The sequence below is a fragment of the Vanessa tameamea genome, chromosome Z (genome assembly GCF_037043105.1).
Source record: "Vanessa tameamea isolate UH-Manoa-2023 chromosome Z, ilVanTame1 primary haplotype, whole genome shotgun sequence".
Classification (NCBI taxonomy): Eukaryota; Metazoa; Arthropoda; class Insecta; order Lepidoptera; family Nymphalidae; genus Vanessa; species Vanessa tameamea.
In genome coordinates, this window is record NC_087341.1 from 6,880,569 (window position 1) to 6,904,551 (window position 23,983).

The 23,983-nt window shown below is 31.4% G+C and overlaps 2 protein-coding genes across 6 annotated transcripts; one reads left to right on the top strand and one right to left on the bottom strand.

The window, feature by feature from the left end:
• Positions 1-370: 370 nt before the first annotated feature.
• On the bottom strand, positions 371-23,926 carry LOC113401833 (WW domain-containing adapter protein with coiled-coil homolog). Of its 5 annotated transcripts, none has more exons than XM_064220263.1 (12): positions 23,850-23,926; positions 21,703-21,736; positions 20,904-21,171; positions 19,817-20,129; positions 19,672-19,709; positions 6,604-6,633; positions 6,114-6,281; positions 5,822-5,967; positions 5,455-5,680; positions 5,123-5,268; positions 3,227-3,354; positions 371-2,572 (listed from the first exon to the last, which is right to left on the bottom strand). In XM_064220263.1, the coding sequence occupies exons 1-12, from the start codon at positions 23,909-23,911 to the stop codon at positions 2,497-2,499; spliced, it is 1,635 nt and encodes a 544-aa protein (XP_064076333.1). In that variant the 5' UTR covers positions 23,912-23,926; the 3' UTR covers positions 371-2,496. The 5 variants fall into 5 exon arrangements, with proteins under 5 accessions (XP_064076333.1, XP_064076334.1, XP_064076335.1 ...); XM_064220264.1 differs by lacking the exon at positions 23,850-23,926 and adding an exon at positions 21,846-22,084; XM_064220265.1 differs by lacking the exon at positions 19,672-19,709 and having other exon boundaries at positions 19,818-20,129.
• LOC113402087 (prefoldin subunit 1) lies at positions 22,618-23,356 on the top strand. The gene has a single exon (XM_026642207.2). The coding sequence runs from the start codon at positions 22,756-22,758 to the stop codon at positions 23,140-23,142; it is 387 nt and encodes a 128-aa protein (XP_026497992.1). The 5' UTR covers positions 22,618-22,755; the 3' UTR covers positions 23,143-23,356.
• Positions 23,927-23,983: the final 57 nt, after the last annotated feature.

The window sequence follows — 23,983 nt, forward strand, 5'->3', positions numbered from 1 at the left end:
ATCTTTGTCTCCTCTTTTAGCCATCAGGAGTTAATCAAAAAGTATAGCCAATGTGCTTTCTTAGGGTTTAGCAGTAAAAGCGTGAGCGCTATTGAGTTGATCTTGCGTCTCTCAGCTTCAAAGTCCGATCCCATTCTGCTCGCACGCGGATTATACTGCTTAACACTTAACAGGATAATTTTACAGACGTCGTTTTTAAAAACATTGTGAGACAAATGTACTACATATGATTTTGCAATCTTGTAGACAATTTATGATAGGAAGTAAAGATGTACTTATTGTAAAATAACGAAATGCTGGGAAACGAACTCGATACGGGCAATACAATACTAATTACAGACATTGGGAAAAGCAATTGACACAAGTAATGTTTATTTGAAACTGATTTATTTAAACTGGTTAAATCTTTGTATTTCGAACAATATCAGAAAACAAATGTCACGATGTTATGAAAAGGAAACGTTGAGATAGGCGAGCTGTGAATGGAGCCGCCGCGGGACTAGGGCGACCCAAGCCCTCACCGGAGCTAACTCCCCCGGGCCCCGCACGGCTTCTTATATAAATATAGATCTATAAACACAGCGAGCACCTAACTCTACAGGCACTGCTCCAGAAAGACATATTTACATAGTACAATTATTCGCTATCATTACGTGTGAACGTGAATGAGTATCACAGTACTTCCGTTAATCTGACATTATATTACATGGATTGATGTCAATTCAGCCGTACAATTGATTTATTATATCCCTATATTAGAAAAATAAAAAGACCTAGACCGGAGTTCTTTTACCTACCTATCGCTATTGTTAGTGGCGCCCCGTGGCTACTATCCGAAGCTAGCGCTCCGATCGCCGGCGCGTATCTTGTGATCGGTATCAATTACGGCCATACCACATCTAGCCACTAGCTTTGTTACTGTTTACAAATTAAGAAACTGCGAGGTAGTACTTTTTTGTCAAGGTGATAAATGTTTGTTAATTGCAATTATTTTACAGTAATTAATTCCATACATTTATTAAAAATATTTAGGTACAAATTACATTGATGATCATTTTGTTATTATCAAAATTGGATTTTGCTCTGCAGTCAATATTAAATGTCAAAATGACTTTGTCAAATGAATGAAGTATCTTAGGGTTTCGTTATGAACACATCTTACTCCTATTTTTACGCAAATAATCCTTTAGTGAACTATTGCTACTTTACTATTATCTAAGATGAGTTTTCTGTTTGAATTCACATTTACATCACATTCACAGAAAACAAGATAACTAATACAAAATTTTTAACATCATAACACTATATTCTACTTGGAATCACACAATTTTCATTTTAATATACATAATATTATTAAGGTACGGCTTCACAATATTTTTTATAAATATTTTATAGTTCAACGGCATCATACAAACACTGATTACTAGTATAAGCAGTATTTATATAATTTTCAGACTTAAAAATATGATTATAGCTCGAGCATTACTACTGGAAGAATTTTTTTTTGTAACACAAGCAAAATATTACACGAAACTCGACATGGAAGATGATTTTGAAAATAACTTTCAGTTAACCGAGTAGTTAATGAGAAATGTAATTGTATTGATATTCTATTATTAGTATTCTATAAGACATTGGAAAATAGAACCGGTTCAAATAGAATAATGATTGCAGGCAGCTAGATGTGATGTGACTTATGAGACTTATATGATTTTTTTCACTAAAATCAACTAACATAAGCTACGAGAAGTTCTGGTTACTTAATAATAATTATTACAAAATACTTGTTTTTACAAAGTTTATACATTGATTGGTCAAAAACAAACAGCAGGCGCATGTTGCGCGCTGTGTAAATCGCGCGGTCGCATCATTAATACATTCATTACAAAAACCGATAATTTTCTACGACTGTATCTTTTAAATAATTTAAACCTTTACAATAAACACGTTACAAAACACTGCACCCTTACATTTCACAGAAGATGAAAGTCAATGAAACTGTCTAGTACATATAGAAAGCTTATAAAATTATTTTCGCGCTCTGCTTAAACACATTCCTTTCTCTACTAATTATATCAACACTGCGTATCCTGTTTCATTAAATTGAAGTTATAACGCCCATATTGTGCACTGATCACTTTTCAAATAACGTATGCACTACTTAACCTACCTACTTAAAAGATATCCACTTTTGATTAAATTATTCCTTGAAAATTGTCTTAAATTCATTACGGAGCGAATTATTTAATTGAATCTGTGGTAATCGCCTAGCTAAGAAGAAATCGCACTGTTTCAATTGACCAACCCCGGCGTATGATCACGAGAACGATTGCTTATTATTTAACATCGAATCACACAACACAATCAGTAGTCATTTGATCTACATTACATAGAAAAATAACGGAATGGATAATATGCGTCGTCTTCTCGGGGCGAGAGTGGTGATGTAAGGAAGAGGCGGGTGGGAGGCGCCGGGGGAGCCCCCCACCGCGGACCCTAGTCTTCCGACATGAAAGAATTCTGCGACTTCAGCTCCTCCAGCCGGGAGATTTGTTGACGTAGGTACATTATTCTGGAACAGAGTGAATGAACAAAATAAACTTAACACATTACACTACACATGTAAGTAACAATTGAACAGTAATGTGGTGCTTAAAACAAAGCGGTTACCTGGAATTAAAAGTTTTAAAAATTGATGTTTTTATTGAAGACCTATTTTTGAATTTTTGCCCATTATTCTAAAGAATGAGTTTTCTTCGGACATAGTTACAGGTAAAATTGAAGGAGTTTACCGTGTATTCATAAAATAGTAATAACTCTTACAACCAAAAAAATAAATGGAACATAAACCTAGCTCATGCTGGTAAAAAAATGAGAAGCTTTGTAGTACGTCGCTCGTAGTTTAATCTTTTCATATTACAAATAAAATTATTTGGTCAATAAATACAATAATTTTATTCTTGATGAAATTATCATAACTATTTTCACTCTTAAAATGAGTGAGGAACTAGATATTTTCAAAAAACTGGTTTTTGGTTGGCATTTTTCGAACTAAGGCAAAGATACAAGGTAGAAAGTAATACTTCGAAAAGAGTATGTGGAAATCAATAAAATTACCAATTTTCAAAACTCCAGAAAATCTTTCTAAGTTGACATGGCAATAAGAGAGCAAATCAAGATCCAATCAAAATAGCGAATATGTTTTTTTTTTCATAAAATCACCCACTTTTGTTCTTGCAGTGTGGCTTGTATTTCAGTGTGGCGCACGACGGACCGCGAGCACTTTAGCTCGGCCGACACCCGCGTGCACTGCAGACAGCCTAGCTGATATGCTTCTTCGGTAAATTTATTGGCCTGTAATAATATTGATAGTTAAATAATGGATTTTAGTTACTAATATATTGCTATTTTACATTTTTTTAATGAGCGAATACTTCAATCATATTTACAGTCAGAGTAAGAAAACCTTCGTCAGTTTTCAAATTCATTCCTTTATCAAGTCGTAAACTCTTAGTACCTTTTGAATCTAAAGCACTAAACAGACAACTGCATATAAAATTAAAATAACATAGTATGATAACTTGGTTCAAAATAGTGTAACATCTTTGGACTACGTCTAGTATCATATCAACATAAAAACTTTTTTATGGCCTAATTAGTCATTACAAGATTTAAGTTAAGGTGGAATCAGACGGTTCATTTTTTGTTCATTTTCGTGTTTTATTTTGTATCTTTCACTCAAAGTGACACGTCTAAACACAAAGTGAAACAAAAGTGTCGAATGAATTAATTAGTGAACTGATCCAACGACGTTGGATCGGTTCATTCGGCATCTTTCATTCCCACTCCGAATGAACGAAAAATGAACAATCTGAACACAGAGTGAAATGAAATGAAATGATCACAAATTAAACTTATTCCAAGAGATGTGACTTCATTCGACGCCATATTGAAAGAAACTACGGATGAAAGTTCTTTTTTACGTTATTCCAGCTAAGCCGTGTGAACATGGAATGAAAGAAAAATGAATCATTCACTAGAATGAACCGTCTGATATCACCTTTAGATATGATATCTTCTACTGAATTGTTAAAGTATGTCAGTGTCATATATTTTCTTGTAATATCTTGCAATCTTAGAATGAAAACGCTTGTAATATTATTCGGCCGTTATTTTAAGTGAAGGTTAATGTAATGTCGTGACTTGAGATGAGTGGTTCCATCGGCACCGGGAAGTGATGGTGATTCCTTGGCCTGCAAAAGTGGCGGATATACCCTATCGAAAATCTATGGGGTTTGATTGTGCAGCGGTGGATAAATAATAACGATAGAACCAAAGCAGCTGTCGTAGAACATTGCCGAAGTGTCTGGGAGGGCTTCAGAGGAACCGATATATACTCTCGCCTTGTTGGATCAATGCGACAGCGACTACAAGCTCTGATTGATACGAATGGCGGATATACTAGTTTTTAATAAAATAAATTAGATTTGTTGTTTGTACATATTCTATCAGTGTGCAAAATTTTATCCAAATCCGTTCAGTAATTTTTACGTGAAAGAGTAACAAACATCCATCCATACCTCAGAGAAATCAGCCAGGTCCATACACACAAACTTTCGCGCTTATAATATTATTAGGAAGTAGAATTACTACTATGCACTCTCTTTTATGAGAGAGACAAGACTAATGTCCTAGTCTCCGATGTTACACGAGCATTCACGAAGTACTATGAGGTTTCGTGAAAAGTTGGTAATTATCATACCGATTGACGGCTTATTATTATTACAGCTTTTAAACGCTATTATACTCTTTGCTAGATGCGACTTATAATGACATCGCGACGCAATACGTCATACTCAATCGGTAAAGCAGGTTATCGCTCATATTGAGCACACGAACATAGATCTTAAGGTGACGAAGCTTTTCTACCCCGACTGTACATGTATCACTGTACCTACATATTCTAAATAAAGAATTCACGGGGTTAATGTGCGATATAATTATAGGATTAATACAATCAGAATACATGTTAGATCAATGGATGGGAGAAAGTAATAAAGTTATTTGATTAATTTAGGAATACATTTATATGATAAAAAATTAAGGTAATAATAATCCTGACCTGTTTCTCAAGTATGTCAGCAGCCCAGCCGGTTACATGAGCGGTGAGATCCGACCGCACGTAGTTTACAAGCGACGGTGTCAGCATCGGCGGCCCGTGCTGCAACGACCCACCAACAACAGACGAATAGCTGCCGAGGCATTCCACTAAAACACAGAGGGCACGCGTATTACAATCAATAATTATAAGTTTATAAGAAAAATATTAAAAACGTACGCCACAAATTTGTACTATTTCTAGAGAGGAACCTGTAATATAATTTACATAAAACTTAAGTTATAATAAAATTAAGCTACTTGATTTAACAAATGGATAATAATATAAAGTCTAACTTTTCCTAGGCAGCGCGTTATCGAGATGTATAGGCGGCGCGTGCGGGTCGATGTTCTCCGAGTGCGTCGGTGTCGGCGGGCCTGCGTCCCGGTGCGGCGTGTCGCCCCCGCTGCCGGGCGAGCCGCCGTTGTTGGACGCGACAACCACCGCGCTCGACGCTACCGGCACGTTCGGCAGCACCGTGCCCACGATACGCGGTAACGCCGCAGCCAATAATGAGCCACTCTATATATAATCATTGATTATTGTAGTTCATGTAATTGAAACCAGAACTTAAATTTTGTTATTAAAATGTATGAATAGGCGTCTAATAATCACATTTGATTTGTATTGCAAAATAATATATAAAAATCTATATCCTATTACCTGTTGGTTGGAGTTATCGAGCACGACGACGGGCGGCACCGCGTTGCCATCGCTGCGGCCCGCGCTCTCCCTTGCGCCGTACGAGTTCTCCGACAGAGGCGTACTCCGGTCCGGAGATATGTCCATATCTTGTAATGTTTGTCCATCTTAGGACCAAACAAATAAAATTTATCTTCTATTTTAATAAATATCAAATGTTATTGATAAACTGTGCATACTACATCTAGTTTAACCTCGAGTCGTTTTGAATAACTCATCTAATGCAATCAGTGTAGTCAGTCCTATATCATACCCTTGCCGTCGTGTTGCGACGTCGCATGTTTCTGCCTCGTTCTCTCGTGACTGTCCTCTTCCCTTCCGCCGCTCCAATATCTTTCCGACGTACTGTTCGTCCGCTTATTTGACTTTTCAGTTTCTCGCCGCCCTGATCTAGAACTCGATCTTTTATCGCGCTCACGATCTGTTAAGAACACATTTGTACCATTTTTATTTAGATTTCAGGATAGAAAAACGCCGAATGTATATTGCACAATAGCACAGTCCTTTGTCTTAGTAAGCTTACTGCTTATACATGAAAGGCAAAGGCATTTATTAAATAATATCATTATCAATTTCGCGAAAATAATCGGGTAAAGTAAACTGATTCCCATTTCAAATCTTGTAATTTCTTACTTTATACGGAAAGCAGTATACTTCAAATTCTTTAAATTAATTCAGTTCACTAAATTATAAATATTCTTATTAGATATTAATAACGTAGAAACAACAAAATGTTTACCTACCTCTGTATTTTCCGGCAAATACGTAAGTTCCTATCAAGGTGCATGAAACAAAAAAAAGTTGCAATTTCGGTACGTTTTATTAAACGTTTTTGAGTACATTTATAACCTAAGTAATCGTTGTGTAATTAGAGCCACCTTTATGAAACGTAGAGTTTTTAATATATTAGAATTTTCAAATTTTCAAATTATTACTTTAAATTTTAATATTACTATAAAAATGCTATACCCTTTACAAGATAGCTTGATCTTTATGACAAATGTAAATTTTTCTGATAACACTTTGCATAACTTTGCAATGACGAACATATTATTTTCTTAATTTAATAATTATAAAAATTGTAAAGATTAAGATTTTTCTATTATATATTATTGCTTCAAATAATAGACGCTTGTACAATGTTACATCGTTCGGACGGTAGGGACGCGAATAACAGGCAGTAACTGCTACAAATATCGATTACAAAAATCCTTATTAAAGATCATTGTTAAGTTATTGTTACGAACCAGAGTCCTTTTGGTTGGGGTTTCTTTAGCTCTTTTTAGAAAAATAAGTTAAAAAAAAATTGAACTCTAATTTGAATTACACATTCCATCGTCCCATCAACTGTTATATATGTTATATTTTCTGTTTCTCATCACTAGCCCGTCTGTCAAAAAGATCAAGCTAACTTGGACAGGGTATAACAATATAGATTTTTATTTAACCTGGAAAGAAATGTTTATTGAAAAAAAAAAAACAAAAATATAGTCAAAAATAATCCTTAAAGATTGCACATAATCCTGCATTTTATAACGAATAATTTGGAGATCTGTTATGGCAGATTGATTTGAATGAGGTATATTATTTAATTAAAAAAAACAACAAATTTGATGGGCACCCATTATATTAAAACCAACAAGAATACTTGTAGTATTTTTTAGTCAATATTGGAATGCCTACGTGCCAATGGGGCACATGATAATCACTTTTTTCCCGAAAACATTGTCCCAGAAAGCATTTTAACCGCTCCTATCACTACACCTTTTCGCCGTCCAAGCGAACTTGATGTTAAGCCCTATGTGAATATGAGTTGTAATGGTTCACTAAACATTAAAGTACACTCTTAGAACGTTGGATGGTACCTTCCCTAGGGACTTAATTTCACTAGGATCAACAGAGCTATTCTGTAAGAACTATATTCTTATCTCCCTCGTAAGACTTTGCCGACCAACCTACGGTAATACGCTATTTTATCGCGTATATGTATAAATATTACATTTATTTTAGTTAATGTCGCACATCACTTTCTTGTATTTTGTTTACAGTTAGTTCTTACAGAATAGCTCTGCAGTCACGTGATTCAGAAAACCCTAGTGCTGCCTTTTAATTTCTATATTAAATTTGTAACGTAAAGAAAACATTGAAATTAACCTAAAATTTGCTGTTACAAAACATTTTTTCAAAAAGAGCAAAGTATCATAAGATATGCTAACTAAAAGAAAAACATTAAAAAAATAAGTACGAACTGTTTGAAAAATAATGGTACAAAAATAGTCAATCACGTATAACAATGACGGAAGCGTCACGGCCCGCCCAGTGATGTGACGGACGCAGGCTCAATACTAACCCTTCGGGCTATTATCGTGCCCACCTCAAACAAAAGCTTTATGCTTTATGCTTAGCTGGAGGGAAAAACAGAAATATTAGTAATTCCTTGGAAATTGCAAGTATTCACTCGCCGAACTCTATGTGAGTTAGCTTATGTACATGCCATACCTCCTTTCAAAAGCTACGGAGCTAGAAAACATTAACAAAATTATATAGAGTGTATCGCTATAGCTCCCACTCGCTGATCACTGAACTAATACAATTGCTTCCGGTCACCGCCCTAATATAATCCTATATTATAGTAACGCTAATGAATCGGAGATTTTAGCTTTTTGTATACTATTTATTTAGACGGGTAACGTTCTTATTGCTTCAAGGTATATAGTCATTCGTTGGTAATTTAAGCTGTAACTTCATTTTAGAAGGGTTTTGCTTTAGTTTAAAGTGCAATTGAAAACAGTTGTACGTGTTTTGTGTGGTCACGGTAAAAATCAATCGCAAGACAATTTAATACAATAATTTAATCAAATGTTGTAATTTATTTATTAAAATTTTGTTGATCCCAGGCTTTATACATTACACAAGCCTTTGGTCATCCTACAATGACGTTAGCCGGACGTCCTTGGCCACTAGTAACGTTTAATTCATTAATTAGCAAATTCATGTCTATCCTAGTTGAAAAGTATGTTTCTTTATTCTATGGTACTGTGTATGTTCTTATAAACGTGATATTGGTATTTAAATATCTTGTAAATCAGCAAAAAAAGTTAATAATTTGATCATAGAATACACATTATTTACTTATATAGGCGAATAGTTTAAAAAAAAATTATAGATCCGTCGTCCTAATGTAGTCCGAAGATTCTACTAGATATATTCGATAGAAGAAAATTTGGCGTTTCGCATAAAGACGGAGTTTTCTGTTTTAAATTCTCCAAATACTATTTCAAAATTACGTGACGAAAATATCAATACGAAAATTTAAAAATCACCTGAATATTATTAGTTTTTGTTATTCTAGAGATATATAAAAACAGTTTTCCGTTTTTAAATTTGAGCATGACTCAAATACAAAATTTCTTTGGGTCAAGAAATAAATAAAATAATTTTTATATGAAATTGTTGCCACTGATTCTCTTCGATGAATGAATCCACTGAGTGAGATCGTGACATTGTTTTAGAACTTTTAAGACACATTAATTAATGAAGTAATTTTTCGCAAAAACCATAGAACCCGCTAGGTACTGGTGTAAAAGGTGATATATATAAATATATCGCCCTGAATGACAGCATATAAAATCTAACAATAAATATTGATCAAGTGCAGTCAATAGACAGCAATTACGGCTCGTGGCTATGTAGCAAACGAAACGGTGACAAGGTATCTAAACCAATGTTGGTTTAGACACCTTGTCACCGTTTCGGACGTTCAACAGCGTAACAACTGTTATTATGGTTATATCTGATTTACAGTGGGATATTACGTAAAATATGTAAAACTTTGTATCTGTTTGGAAGTTATGTATCTTGAACGATACTCTAAAATGTATTCTTTCGAATATAAATAAAAATTGCTCGTCCTATAAAATCAAAGCAGTATGAATAGAAGATTAGCTTTTGTCTGTATTTACAGTCCTTCTAAACTATACTGTCAAAATCGGAGATCGGAGCAAAACGTGATTTTCAAGAAAAATGAAAATACGTTTTTATAAACCGAGAATCTTGGTTTTATTTCTGGGGTTCGATAAAATTAGTTTAGTTTATAAATTCTCAGTAGCATCTCGTGTTTTGGAACATGGCAGTGCTTACACATGCGTGCTTCATAAATTAAACGAGACCTTTCAATGAAATTCAAACTAGTTGTAACGATTATATAACGAAGGCACTTCTTATCTTAAAACAATTAATTATCACCATTAACAGTCTTTAAAAAAAAGGGGCGGAATGTCTGACAAGAAACCCGACAATATTGAGAAAAATCAAACAAACAAATGTAAAAAATCAAGAGAACACGCCATTATTAAATTTTCTTTACACAAACAAGTAAAAATCAAAAAATCATCTACGAAGAGATGGTGGCTGTTAACCAAGATTTTGTTCCTTCTTTACTATCAAATCAAAATAAGGAAAGGAGAAAGCCCTTAAGATGAACCTCGTGTCGGAGGTCTGGTTAGTGAAACTTGTATATCTTAGAACAAAAATAAAAATGTTAAATGTGTCAATGTTATTTATAATATTCAATTATTTTTTATCAATAGCTGGATGGAAAATGGCCAAATGGATATTTTAATTTTACCTGTTCTCGTCAAAATATATATTAAAAGAATTTTATGTTTTTAAAAACACAACAATTTATCAAATATATATTGTGAAGAGTCATCAATATTTTCGTTTCCTAAAATGTATTTCTGCAAAGTAAGAAACATGACATCAAACGTAAAACAATTTGAATATTTTTAAGGCCTTATAAATATTTTTATATGTATCTAGCTAATCAAACATATCATTTCGTCATGTCAGCATATTTTCCAGTTACTTATAAAAATATATAAATAGATTCAATCATAACCGGGCTCTATACATGTTACTAATTTATATAAACAATTATCTGAATGATTTTGAGTACAATGTACAGACGACTGTAATATGCTAATATATAAATATGCTATTCTTAGTTGGGACGTCGAAAAATGTACCGATGGAGAAATATTAACAAAATATACATAATTTGCGATAACTATAAATCAATAAATAAACACCTTATAATATTACTTAACATACGTCTTTTAATGTCTCAACCCAAGAACCCAACGTTCGGGGTTTAAGGTCCCAATCCAATCAATAATTATTAATTTTATTTTGAAAATAAATTCACAAGAAGTTCGAAGTTAAATTATTGGCTGTTTTTAAACTGTCATGCCTCGGTGTCCGCGTATAGTGGTTGGGACCTGCAATTGAACTTTCTTATCCGGTCGTTTAACGTTGCCTTCCCATCGGACTGTAAGACTCGGGAAATGGAAAGTTGAACTGTATTTACAGCACGCACTTGTGTACTGTAATGTCTCCAGAGCAATTGTGTTGTCGAATGCTGCGCGTTTCCAGTTTTTTATATATAGAAACAGATATCTTGATTATTTATGTCCTAGGATACAATAAAAATAATAACAATAGTAATAACCATATCCGTAGCGAAAATGTATTAATTAATCAGTGATATGTTCTCTCCGGATATATACGATTGACTTTTAGAAAAGCAAGGACTATTTTGATATGGCTATATTTACTCTTCTGTGTAAGACCTAATCAAGACTTTTCATAGCAACATTTTTGATGACTCAATCAGAATCATAAGTAAAACTAAAGAATAAAATTAATTACATCAAATTCCCTTTGCTAAATAAGATAAATATAAAACCTTCTTAAATATAAACCTTTATATACACAGAAGTCAATAAGAATATTGTTCATATCATAATTGTCCACGACAGCTTGTAAAACCAATTACTCGTAACATACTCACTAATTCTACTTCAGTTTTCCTTAAAGGAAATCCTTTCGCTATTAATAATTCAGCGAGACAGACCAATTATTTTACAAACGCCTGATTGAAAAAAAATATCAGGGTAGAAATATCATACAAAAGATAATCGCGAAGTACATCAACAGAAATGTCTATAAATTAAAATAATTATTCGTATTTAAATTTGTACCTACGTTATATTTATAGATAATGATGGGTGCGTGTTCCACGACAGAGAAATGTTTTGTTAAGCAGACCGATAGTTGTTACTAAGAAGTTATTATTTACAAACTGTTCCCGGTGGACTTGTATTCTACATTCCAGGTATAAACTTATATTATATGCTGAATTTACTTATACTTCATTTCAAATAGAAATGTATCTCGGATCGAATACATGAATTATCATTGAGTAAAATTGTTGTAAATATTTTGCACTTATACGTATGAACTTCACACAGTCAGTCTTTATAAGATAAGTTATTGCCTGTGGAGTTTATCGTACTAGAACGATATAAAAATATAAAGGATTTTAATCCTTATGTTTTGTTTTATTATTACCACAATTTATACAAAGAGTCCTGAAAGCTTTAATGTATTCGATATGCTAAAACTACTATATTATATTTTCAATAGTAATGTTTAGAAATGTTCAAAAGATTTAGAGTAAAGGCACAAAATAAATGTATTTCTTTAATTATTGAATTAGTTCGAAAACATATCCCTTGTTGTCTAACAAAATTATTGATCGTGTGAATATTACAAGATCTGAGAATAAAGATAAAATATAAGTACAGCAAGATAATAATAATGGACGTAGGAACTCGATGGAAATCATTGTACTACACGCAGCAGAGGTTGAACTAGCACAAGCACAATAAGCGATATTACTATACGCACGTCTCATGCTTACTGAAGTTGAGCAAACCTTAAAAGATGTGACGCGTGTTACGCAACAACTCCAAGCTAAGTCAAGAGAGCCAACTTCGGAACACTGTAATTATTTCTATAGTTGTGTTGTGATGCGACCAATATTACCAACCTTACTCGGTGCCACAGCTCACTTATCTTATATTCTACCGCCAATCAGCTATACTTATTATTGTTGCGTTTTAATTTGAAGGGTAAGTGAGCCAGTATAACTATATTCTATTCCAACAACCAGAGGTCAAAAGCTAATTAAAAATATTTTATTGCGAATTGACGAGATATCATTGGTCGAGAGCTTGAATAATCTATGATCTATGAAGCTGTTATCGGAAGTTTGGAAGTAAAATTAAAGAGATATAAGTAGTTAATAGTGGAGTAGTGTTGTATTATAAAATAAATTTATTAGTCAAGAACTTTTAGTAGTGCACAATATAGCTAAGCTATTAAAAAATCGCGTGGCATACGTAAATCTAAGGTTTGTTTATCTTTATTCCTACTTCGATTGGTATAGACTATACAGGCACAAGGGACATAACATCTCAATTACCAAGGCGCATTGACGATATAAGGAATTGTTAAAATTTCATACGATGCCAATATCTTTGGGCAATGGGGACCACTTAGTATTAGGTGGCTTTTTTAAACGCCCACCTACCTATGCTATAAAAAAATACCTATACTAAATTGACAATCACGTTTAAAGTGTTATGTTTAAAATAGAAAAGTATTTTCGGCACCGGGAATACAATGCTTTTAAAAATTATGACGTTTTTAGATTCAACGTAATAGAAATATTTATATATTGTCGCAATAAGTTTTCATTCGGAACGCCTTTTTTAAGCCAAGAAGCCTTTTAAAGTGGCTTACATCATCAGTTATTTTTGAGTTCCATTGAGGTCACCATATAACTTCAGCCTGATCTAAATAAATTTATATAAATCATAACTTATACAAACGCCGAACCTATTTCAATTTTGAACATGAAACTAAGTATATTTTAAAGGTTATTATAAGGTTGTTTAAAATATATCGAAAATATCGTAATATCGACGCCGCATACCGATATTATTGTATGCCTAGCTCGCCTGGATAAAATAGTCGATATTTATAACTATATAACTATGTTGAAAACATCCGTAACTGTGTCAGGCAGTTAAAGACACACGTTAAAGTGAGTATAAAGAGTGTACCAAACACTAAAAGCCTTCTTATAAGATATATTACAACCTCAGAAAGCTTTCATCTTTAAATTGGACGACTACCGTTTCATACCGATATACTATATGAATTTGAAATTGGTGATTAATGACAAATAGAAAAACTAAATGTGATGTTTTAATTAATAGCTTGTACAGATTAAATTGGATGTACATGACAAGCTTTTAAATAAAGTATAGCAAAGCTGATAGTTGTGATAAATTTATGAAAATATATTTTATTCCTGGTATCAAAATGAAATTATGTACATATTTAATGTTTTTCATTTTATATTTTATTCATAATTATATAAGTTTGAAAATTGATTAAGATTTAAATTATGATCAATGTCTAGTATTTTTTATACATTTACATTATTATCAAAATGATCATAACGCCTTCCAAACCGATTTACACAAGAGTCTGTGCTTAGTAAGGAGCAATTTTCAGTCCCTTAATCTCATAACCCGATAGGATGGCAATTACCTTTTTTTGGCCTGACAAGAAATTATTTCGTTACTCTTTCTCTCAAATGAAATCACATACTATACTATAAAATTAATTTAGCATGTATGGAAATCAACGAATACTAACTCAAGTAATTAGCCTTTTTTGTTACTGTGTTGATACAAAATAAGAACATAACGTATTACAAAAAATCTAACCGATTATTTCAACAAAAAGTAAGGGAGAAAGAGTGTCTACAATATTATAGATTTAATAATTATATCTAATTGAATAATTAGGATGTAGTTATCCTGATAATAAAATAAATGTATGTTCGGCTGCCATAGTGGCATCTCAACTGTTTTAAGACAAAACAATCTATAAATTCGCAGGTTTTAAACTACATGTTTTAAAACGGTGCACGTAAACGGCATAACTCATTTTAAATTTACGCGTTTGGAAAACTAATTATAGCAGTATGTGTAATTTTTTTTTAAATTAAAATAACTGACTCTTATTTAACTGGTAAATAATAAAAGCTCTTTTACGACATACAAATATTTTTAAATAACTACACTCAGTATGGCGTCTCTAATATAGATAAGATAAAGTAAATTTTAGCAAACTTACGTTAATATTTTAAAAAAAATATATTTTCTTTATTATAAGTGGATTATACATAGTTTTATAGTACAGTTAGCAGATTATCGTCAAAATCTAAAATGTCTTTCAATTGTTTTTCATACCTACAAATATTGTAAATTACAGTTTAAAATTAATGATCCCGAACTCGAATGTGAATTTTACACTAGTAAAGTCTGACTACAAACAAAGCCATTGAAAAGTTCTCTACCAATTGGTATAGAACAGTTGTATTCATGGCTCCATTTTCAGTACAGCTCGATGACTGCAAATTATTCCTTATTAACTACATATCATACCATGCAAAATATTAAAGCAGTACGACAATTAGGAGTAGGTTATAATCAACATCCTAGATTTGATTACATACTGAGTAGGTCACTTACATACAAGCAAAATTTTATACCTAATAATAAAAATAAAACGATTGCAAATAATTATAAAGCAGCGATTGTACGACAACAGTGGAACTTCTATAGGAGAAATATTCATATTTAAAAAAAAATGTATAACCCATATAGAAGTTTTGTATAATAAATATACCGCATGCATGCAAGTATACTATACTATACTATACAATTAAACGAGATAGGAACAAAAATGTAATAAGTAAGTAATTTTCCAAAGACTAATAAGACTTAACCGTGACGCGTATCTATAATATATTTTTATACGAAGTACAAGAGAAGTTCAAATAAAATAAAAAACTGAATTAAAAATAAGGATTTTCAACTTTGTGATTTGGGAAAGAATTTTACAGAATAATAATAACATAACTTAACCATTGTTTTGTACATTCAACTATGGAATTAAAACAAAGGCTGTTTTTATATTTAGACACCGATATTCTCTCCCGTATTTTCCTACGAGACCTTTCCTTTCCTTCGAGATGTTTCGTGTTTACGTATAGATTTTTTCAGCTAAAGGAGAAAACTGATAAAATTCAAGCTTTTACATCATACATAATATATACTTTGATTGTAATATGTGATAGATAGCACAAACTGTTTCTATAACTATAACTTTACAATAATCAATACGTCACATCGTTACTATTAATAGCAGTAAAATCATACACAATCCAAGCCTGACAGACTGACTGCTCATTCGTGCACACAAATCGAATAAGTCGGCATCTGCAACCTCTTAAGCTACATACATCTTGTGTGAGTTTTATTTGATAAAGGGCAACCAACAGTCGTTTATTAAACCTGTTTCAATTGTCCTTTGAAAAGGGGGAAAATCTAGCAAAATGTATTTTATGTGCGGAAAGATAAAAAAAAAACATTTATTATTAAGTTTGAACATTATCAGTTACACATTTGACAGTTTTATATTAGTATCGAATTGAGTAATAGCTGCTGGATTGAATAAACGAAAACTTAATAACTCATTTTACATTTAGACGTCGGATCATACGTTTACGTTACATTACGGACGTTTGATCAACTAAATCGAAATCTGGATAATTAAATCGGTAAATATTTATTATTTTTATTTGTCTGTTTTCATGTCAATCAGTACAATTAAAATACTTCCAAACTCATTTTATGAAACAATTACACATAGAATATTTAACGTTAAATAAATATTTTCGTCTTACATAAAAGTTTTGTTTTTAATGGAAATTTGGTGCAGTTGTATTTGGCACATGCGTGAATGTTTTTGTCATTAACGCAGCATCGGTGGCGCGCTTATCTTACTGGATAATTTTTACAACATAATCGAAAGAGGCATTTGCTTGTATGCCGTGCGTTAACTAGTTCTAGATCAGAGGTCACCGTAGGCAAATACCTTGGTTTTTAGTTAACATTAGACCGTCTACTTAGCTAAAACCGTCGTACAAATTCGTAACAAAGTATTGCTAGATTGAGCAAGATCAAGTTCGTCTTTACAAAGGTAATAGCCATAACAATCCAAATATATATTATTATTTTAATACTTACTTCGCGAGATATTTTATTAAAATTTCAACTATCTAAAATTAATGCTTTACATATATACAAAACAATTAGCTTTACCCTAACTTTGAAACTGCGAGATCCCTTTATCAAATTCGCCACTATTATTATAAAATTGCGATAATAATAACTAAATGTACTGGTCAAGCGTTAAACATAATCAAAAACTTTGTAACACTTTTTACGCCAATTACGCGTACACAGAGGAGTATGAAATTTAGCACATTTGAAGCTTATCTCAAGAACGAGTGCAGAAAGATAATACTTTGTATATGCATGAAATATATTGAATTATTAAAAAATCATGCGTTAGACACACATTATTATGCACATATTTAATATAAATATTCAAATATTTAATTAATTTACGTTTCTACCACCAATGACAACACATGTAATATCAAAGATAAAATGCACACACTTTTTCATGTTTTTTTTTTTTTTTTATTATTATCTTTGTAGCAAAGACAAGGTATCGTCGAAATTTCGAATCAATGTATCTAACCTAATTATGATGATCGAATTTCCACCAATGAACGATTACTTAATTACAACATTTGGTTATTTTATGAACTACGATTTTTCCCTCACCTTTGGTGTAAGTGATTGTTAGTAAACCGAAAAAATAAATAAATACTTGTAAAATTAAAAAGTTGCCTTTTCGTTATTAGAATAGACTGTTTCATGTAATTAACATTACGTTGTGACCAAAAAAGGTAAAGCTTGATATAAATGAAATTGATAATTAAATAATCAATGTTGTGTTTTGTTATGGAATAGTAATAAATTTTGATTAAAATATTTAAATATTTATATAGCAGAACCTCGATAAGTCCAAAACCTCTACAACTCAGAAGGTGCTCTTGTTCTCAACAATGCAAGCCCCATTAACTCTATTACTCGAAATGCGTTCTTAGAAGTAATTTTTACAATCATGTAGTAGGAGTACCGATTTTAAGTTTCTTTATGGACTATTTATATTTAACCTGTAAATTAGGAAAATCATATCTGCATTTACGTACAACCGTTATGACTCGAAACCTGTATACATCACGGAACTTTACTCACGAGGTTCTATACAAAAATATTTTTAAAACGAGATAATATTTAAAATAAAAGCGAAGCTTTCTCTTATTTCTATTACTAGATGAACCTCGTACTTTTACGTGCTATAAATAATGCAGATTTTTTTCAGTTTGTCCTCACCTTTACATATATGGTACTACACATCTCCTATTTTTTGTAACATGTAGCATCGGACTGATAGTTCCACAGAGTAAATAAAGATAAGAAATGTAAATTTAGAAATACAAGTTGGACTACCACTTATTAAACTATATTGCTTTAAATTTAACTCTCCATTACCAAATGTTTTGTTTTAATATTTCACATATGTAACCATATATTTAATAGAGAAAGTTATTTAAGGTTTATGAGCATTTTTTTTTATACTAACTAATTAAACGGAAACCTTTTTGTAGTCCAATAAAATTAATTAATGACTAACGTTAAGTAATGAATGTCCAAACAGCTTATCGGAAGTACATTATGGAAATTAAAACGCCAAACAAAATGACCTTACGGAATGTCATGGAAGCCTTATGGAATGCCTTTTCTTTCCTTGTGTAATATTTTCTCTAAAGTGGCATTAATTCGCGATAACAAATTTTATACTAATTTGTAAATAGGTACGGCTTTAGATTAGTAAGTATAGTAATTAGTATCAGTAGTAAAACTGTTTTATAAAGAATCTAAATAAGGAATAACAGAAAATACCATACCTGTTGATGTTAGAACTCAGAGCATAATTTGATGTAAAGTATTGCATGATGATTAACGTATAGAATGATGATGTACGTGAATAATAATTATAATATTTTATCCATAAAAAAGGGACCTTACTATCTCAGTAACCATCCCGACAATTTTCCATATTAAAGTCAATGACGAAATTGACGTAAACACGAAGCGTCTTTCTCCCGTTTAACAAGACATCAGACAAATCAAACCAAACTGAATAGGAATAATCTAACAAAGGTAAAAGCAGAGTTAGAGAAGTAGACTTAGTAGTTAATTGACATATTTTTTTATTGAAAGGAAATACTTTTCTACGTCTTGGATAACCATAGAAGAGAAATACTTCAATTCGCTTTCGATATTCAAAATCTTATTAGTCATTTTAATCTGCTTGATAGCTGTTTTTCTTGAAAATGAATTAATCAGTGTAAAAAAAATTTTTAAATGACACTAAGTCTCAAGCACATCTGTATTATGTCACATCAGCATAGGGTAAAACTATGAAAGCAGGACAATAAAACAAAAATAATAATCACACTCTCTATCACATTGAAATGGATATAAGAATAAATGATTATAAAATAATGAATGTGTCACATGTAATGCCATTTGGAATAGTTATAGCGATCATTTTGCCTAATAATAATTGATTGTGATCCATTACACATAAACATATAAAGCACCAAAAAGTCTGCATCTATATACAAAATATCAGTTAGACAATCAATTATTGTGTGCATTACTATAGACATAATTGTATTAATATTGTGTTTACACAACTTATTTGGAACCACTGAATTTTGATAGCATAATGATAGCTATAGAAAAACAGTCAACAAAGTATAAAAAACATAGACTGTGATAAGTTCAATACAACAAATAGTTTTTTTTTCATTTGATCTTATTATAGTGATTTATTTTGAATGACAACTTATAACAAAACTGACATAAACAAAAAAAGAAATACAGTTAGGTTAAATACTTCACCGTGGATGAACAAGTTTCTCCTAAGAATTGGGGTCAGTCATGTAAATTTACAAAACAATCTGTTGAAATGCATAATGTAAGAGAAATATTACAGAAATGTTAAAGTTACTGTGGTATTAAAAAAATAACAATATTTTAAGACTTACTGTTTCTTGTTGTATATGTTTCTTTGGATGATGTTCTTCTTGTTTCCCATTCCCTAGGTTTCTCCCACTGTGACACTTCACTGATACAATTATAATAATACTTCTTTCCTGATGAACTAATATGTTCTGACCATTCACTTCCTGCAGGCACGCTTGATGAGCATGGTGCACTTCTCTTGTCATATTTACTACTTCTATTAACACTACTATTCAAGCCACTAGTCCTACTTTTTTTCTCCGATTCACATCTTTCATGGTTATTTTTCTCCCTCTCACTGTCTTTGATACGTTTCTCCTTCGGGGATCGGACATCTGCAAATGTTTTTTCAACTCATTTTACTACATAAGCCCCAAATACAGATTAATTTTCAGTAAATCAGTAATTCGCTTACCAAGTGGTTTACTTATTAAGTAAAACTACAGTTAATACAAAAAATTAATTCGCTTGCTGCCATTTCTGTATGAACAATTTTGTCTATCATGAATATATTTTAAAATTGCATTTTAATGTAATAGTAAACATATGTATAAAAGTCTTCAAGATTTAAATATTTATTATTCGAACAATTGTACGCTAGCAAAACACAAGCCCAAAACAATATGATGGGAAAATTTCATAACATTACTAGTATTATCCTCAAAACATTGAACATGGGTTAGATTAAGATTAATATAGAAATGTTGTAACATTTCAATTATAACAAATCATGTATTACATTTTACTTACTTACAAAAAAACAAAATAAAACTTAAAAACTTGAGAAGGATGGGCCCATCCTTCTCTAAATTGTATATGTAAAAATTGCAATTTTTTTATTATATTACTGTATGTAAATGACAATGTAATACACTTAACTACAGGTATTTTAATTAGAAAACTAAAGCTAAACAAAATTTTAGATTTATCTTAAGCTAGTATTATTTTTGTGAGACAATATTTTAAATAAGCAAAAAGCTGAACATTTGAACTCGACTTACACGTTGGACAGAATAGTACTATCTAGTATAAAGATACATTTTAAATAAGAACAACAGGAAGTTCTTGCTAAGAGAAATCACTGTATAAACTTAAATAAAATAACTAACCTGTATACTTATTTCTAGAGGATTTGTAGTCTCTATCTCTCTCCTTTTCGGAACCTTTCTGGATATAGGAGTTTCTTGATGTGTGTGTGATATATTCTCTTTCTTCAGCCATGTGACTGTAGTGGTGGTGACCATGACCGGAGTGGCCTGTGTGACCTGCATGGGCACCATGCCCATGTCCCGAGACATTGCCATTGGGGGATCTAAGTGGTGTGTAGCGGTTGTCAGAAGTACTGTAGTCATTAACAGTTCTCTTGGAATTGTACTTCTGCATCATAAATACACATTACATTACAATTGTTATAAAATGATATAAATGAAAAAAATAAATTAGAGCATACAAAATTTTTAAGCAATTAACGGCATATTACTGTGACTAAAATTTGTTATTGTATTGTCGTAGGTATACTTAGCTGCATGCACATTTAGGACAAATCGTTATTTGTTGTGACACAATACATGTGTCACATTTTTATACAAAATAATTAGATAAACTTATATGTGTTAATGTTTTAAGTAAAGATATACAAAATGCTAATCCACTTTAACTTAAAAACTTCTAAAACCTGCCCAAATAATTTAATTAGTAAATCTGCAAAATTTCGTTATTATCAGTTTCGAAGATCAGTTAAATGGTCTCATAGCAAAAAAAATTTATAGACCAGTAATAAAAGAATGTTTGGAGGGTGTCATTACGTAGAGTAGTATCTAAATCAACTTAAAACCATTTTCTTTAAAAATTTGTATACATGATCCAATTCCCATAAATAGATTCTATAACTATCACGGGTACGCTTACCTGATACGGATGGGTCTGGTGCTTCTCAAAGTACCTGAAACAAACATAAACGTTTAGTCCTTCAGTTCAGAGTTACAGTAAAACTCAATCGGCGACCGCCATCTACAGATTGCAAAGCCGAAGCATCTGAAAACATATCGTACCCATCGCTTATTCGCTGAGGTTTCCTTGCATGCATTACCATCAATGCAAATGTACTATTTATTACGGCCTCTGAAATAAAATGCAATAAAAGCCCACTGTCATTAAAACAGTTTTACAGGAGGCCGTGATATATCTTGATGGACGCCATGTCACATTAGAGACACTCAAGAGAGAGTCGATACAGACGCGAAAGAGATAAAAACTATACCGACAACGTAGAATGTAGAGAAACGACGAGGATATCCGACGATTGTTTAGTTTTGTCTATGCGTAAAGTCTAGAGTGACCAACTTCATGAGTGTAGATATATAAATAAATATATATTATTTTGTTAAAAGTATTAAATAAATAAAATATCCTTGCGGAAAAAATAATAACTTCAAAACTGAATCAATTATATACCCACCATATTTATACAATATAAGATATTGATAATTATTTTATAAGTTTTAAATAAACATATAACTATGCTTTTAGAAAAAAATAAAAGAATAAACTAAGATGTCTTTTTTGTGACGTGTTTATTATTAGCAAGTTGCAAACAAAATATGTAACATAATATATATCACTAAAATAAAAAATGTAAATAGACAAGAAAAATACCTTTAAAAATGTAAATATTACAAATAAAATATATATTAAATATAGGATGAAATACAGTTGCATATTATCATTTATAGCATAGTAAAAATCAAACACTTATCGTAAAACATAATGTAAAGTTGACTTGCTTTTTTATATTATACTGGTAACATTAAAGATGGAAAAGTGACTAGTGAATAAGGACAGATAAACCAAATGAAATATTACTTCAACTTGTGAATTGTCAAAAAAAAATTACAAAATTATACATAACCTTACGCCCAACACTCAGTTTCAGAATTGCTACAATCCTTGAAAGATTAAATAATGTCTAAGCCTGTGGATCTGGAATTAAAAAAAGCGTTCGTGGAGTTGCAAGTCAAAATGGTCGAGACAAGTAAAAAAATACAAGTAATAGACAGTCAAATCGGAGTATTGAAACGAGTTTTGCAACATGCAGATATCACTCAGCGTGAAATCAGTACCTTACCACCTGGAACTAAAACCTACGAATCAGTGGGAAGAATGTTTCTTTTAACAGATTTAGATGAAATTAAAGGTAATCTAAAGAATAGAATATCACTTTTATCAACTCGTACTTCCGATTTAGAGAATAATAAACAGTATTTAGAGAAAAATCTCAGAGAAAGCGAAGACAACATCAGAGAAATGGTACAACAACGAAAGGAACAAAATGAAATGAAGTCCACTTAACATTCAGCTATATAACATTTTTTTCCCTTTTAAGCTACTGTAATAGTTGTTATCAATATTAATTAATAGAATAATCTTCGCTTTATTTATACTCTAAATTATTTGAAATATAAATGTTTAGATATACTCACTAACTTACAAATTTGTAATTTTAATATTGGTATTAGTAATGTTAAATTCTTATGTCACATTAAAATAAATATTTTGCATTATGGTAATGGTATTTCAATTAAATGAATAATAATCCCTTTGTTTATGCTTAAAAACTATTAACAATTTTTATTTTTATAACTTTCATTAGAAGGTTACTTCAAAAAACAAAGATTTTAAATCTAATTAAATATATATAAATTTTTAATTATTACACAAAACTAGTAACATAGGCATTACAATCAAAGAAGCAAAATATGATTTTAATTTATATCTTAAATCTATCCAAATTATTTTTATGAATTGCCTCATCCCTACACGTAACAATCCATTAAGTATTATCAATGAGAATTGGTGTCTAACAGGTGGATGAAAGTGTCAAACCTATTTCTTGCAGTGTCATCATATATGCTGCTGAGAGTAGGCAATATTTGATTATTATAAATATTAGTTGTACAATACTGTACATGAGCAGAATCATCTCGAACACAGTTATCATAGAAAGTCATTAGTCCAAATCCTATAGTGATAAGTAGAAATTTGTTTCTTATACTTACCCTATCCAAAAAACCTTGGCATGCCATTGTATGGATGGTGTGTTAGAAATATTGTCACCCATAATGATGTATTGAGTGGTTACTCATTAAGCCACCAATTCCGTTATTTTTATAATTATAACTGCCAGTTATGG

Bases quoted from the DNA above. Each gene is read 5' to 3' on its own strand.
- LOC113402087 (XM_026642207.2), top strand. From the start codon at position 22,756: ATGTCTAAGCCTGTGGATCTGGAATTAAAAAAAGCGTTCGTGGAGTTG.
- LOC113401833 (XM_064220263.1), bottom strand. From the start codon at position 23,911: ATGGGTGACAATATTTCTAACACACCATCCATACAATGGCATGCCAAG. The intron at 5,269-5,454 runs GTTAGACTTTAT...TCTGTGTTTTAG, and splicing joins TAACGCGCTGCCTAGGAAAA to TGGAATGCCTCGGCAGCTAT. The intron at 3,355-5,122 runs GTCAGGATTATT...ATATTATTACAG, and splicing joins CTGACATACTTGAGAAACAG to GCCAATAAATTTACCGAAGA.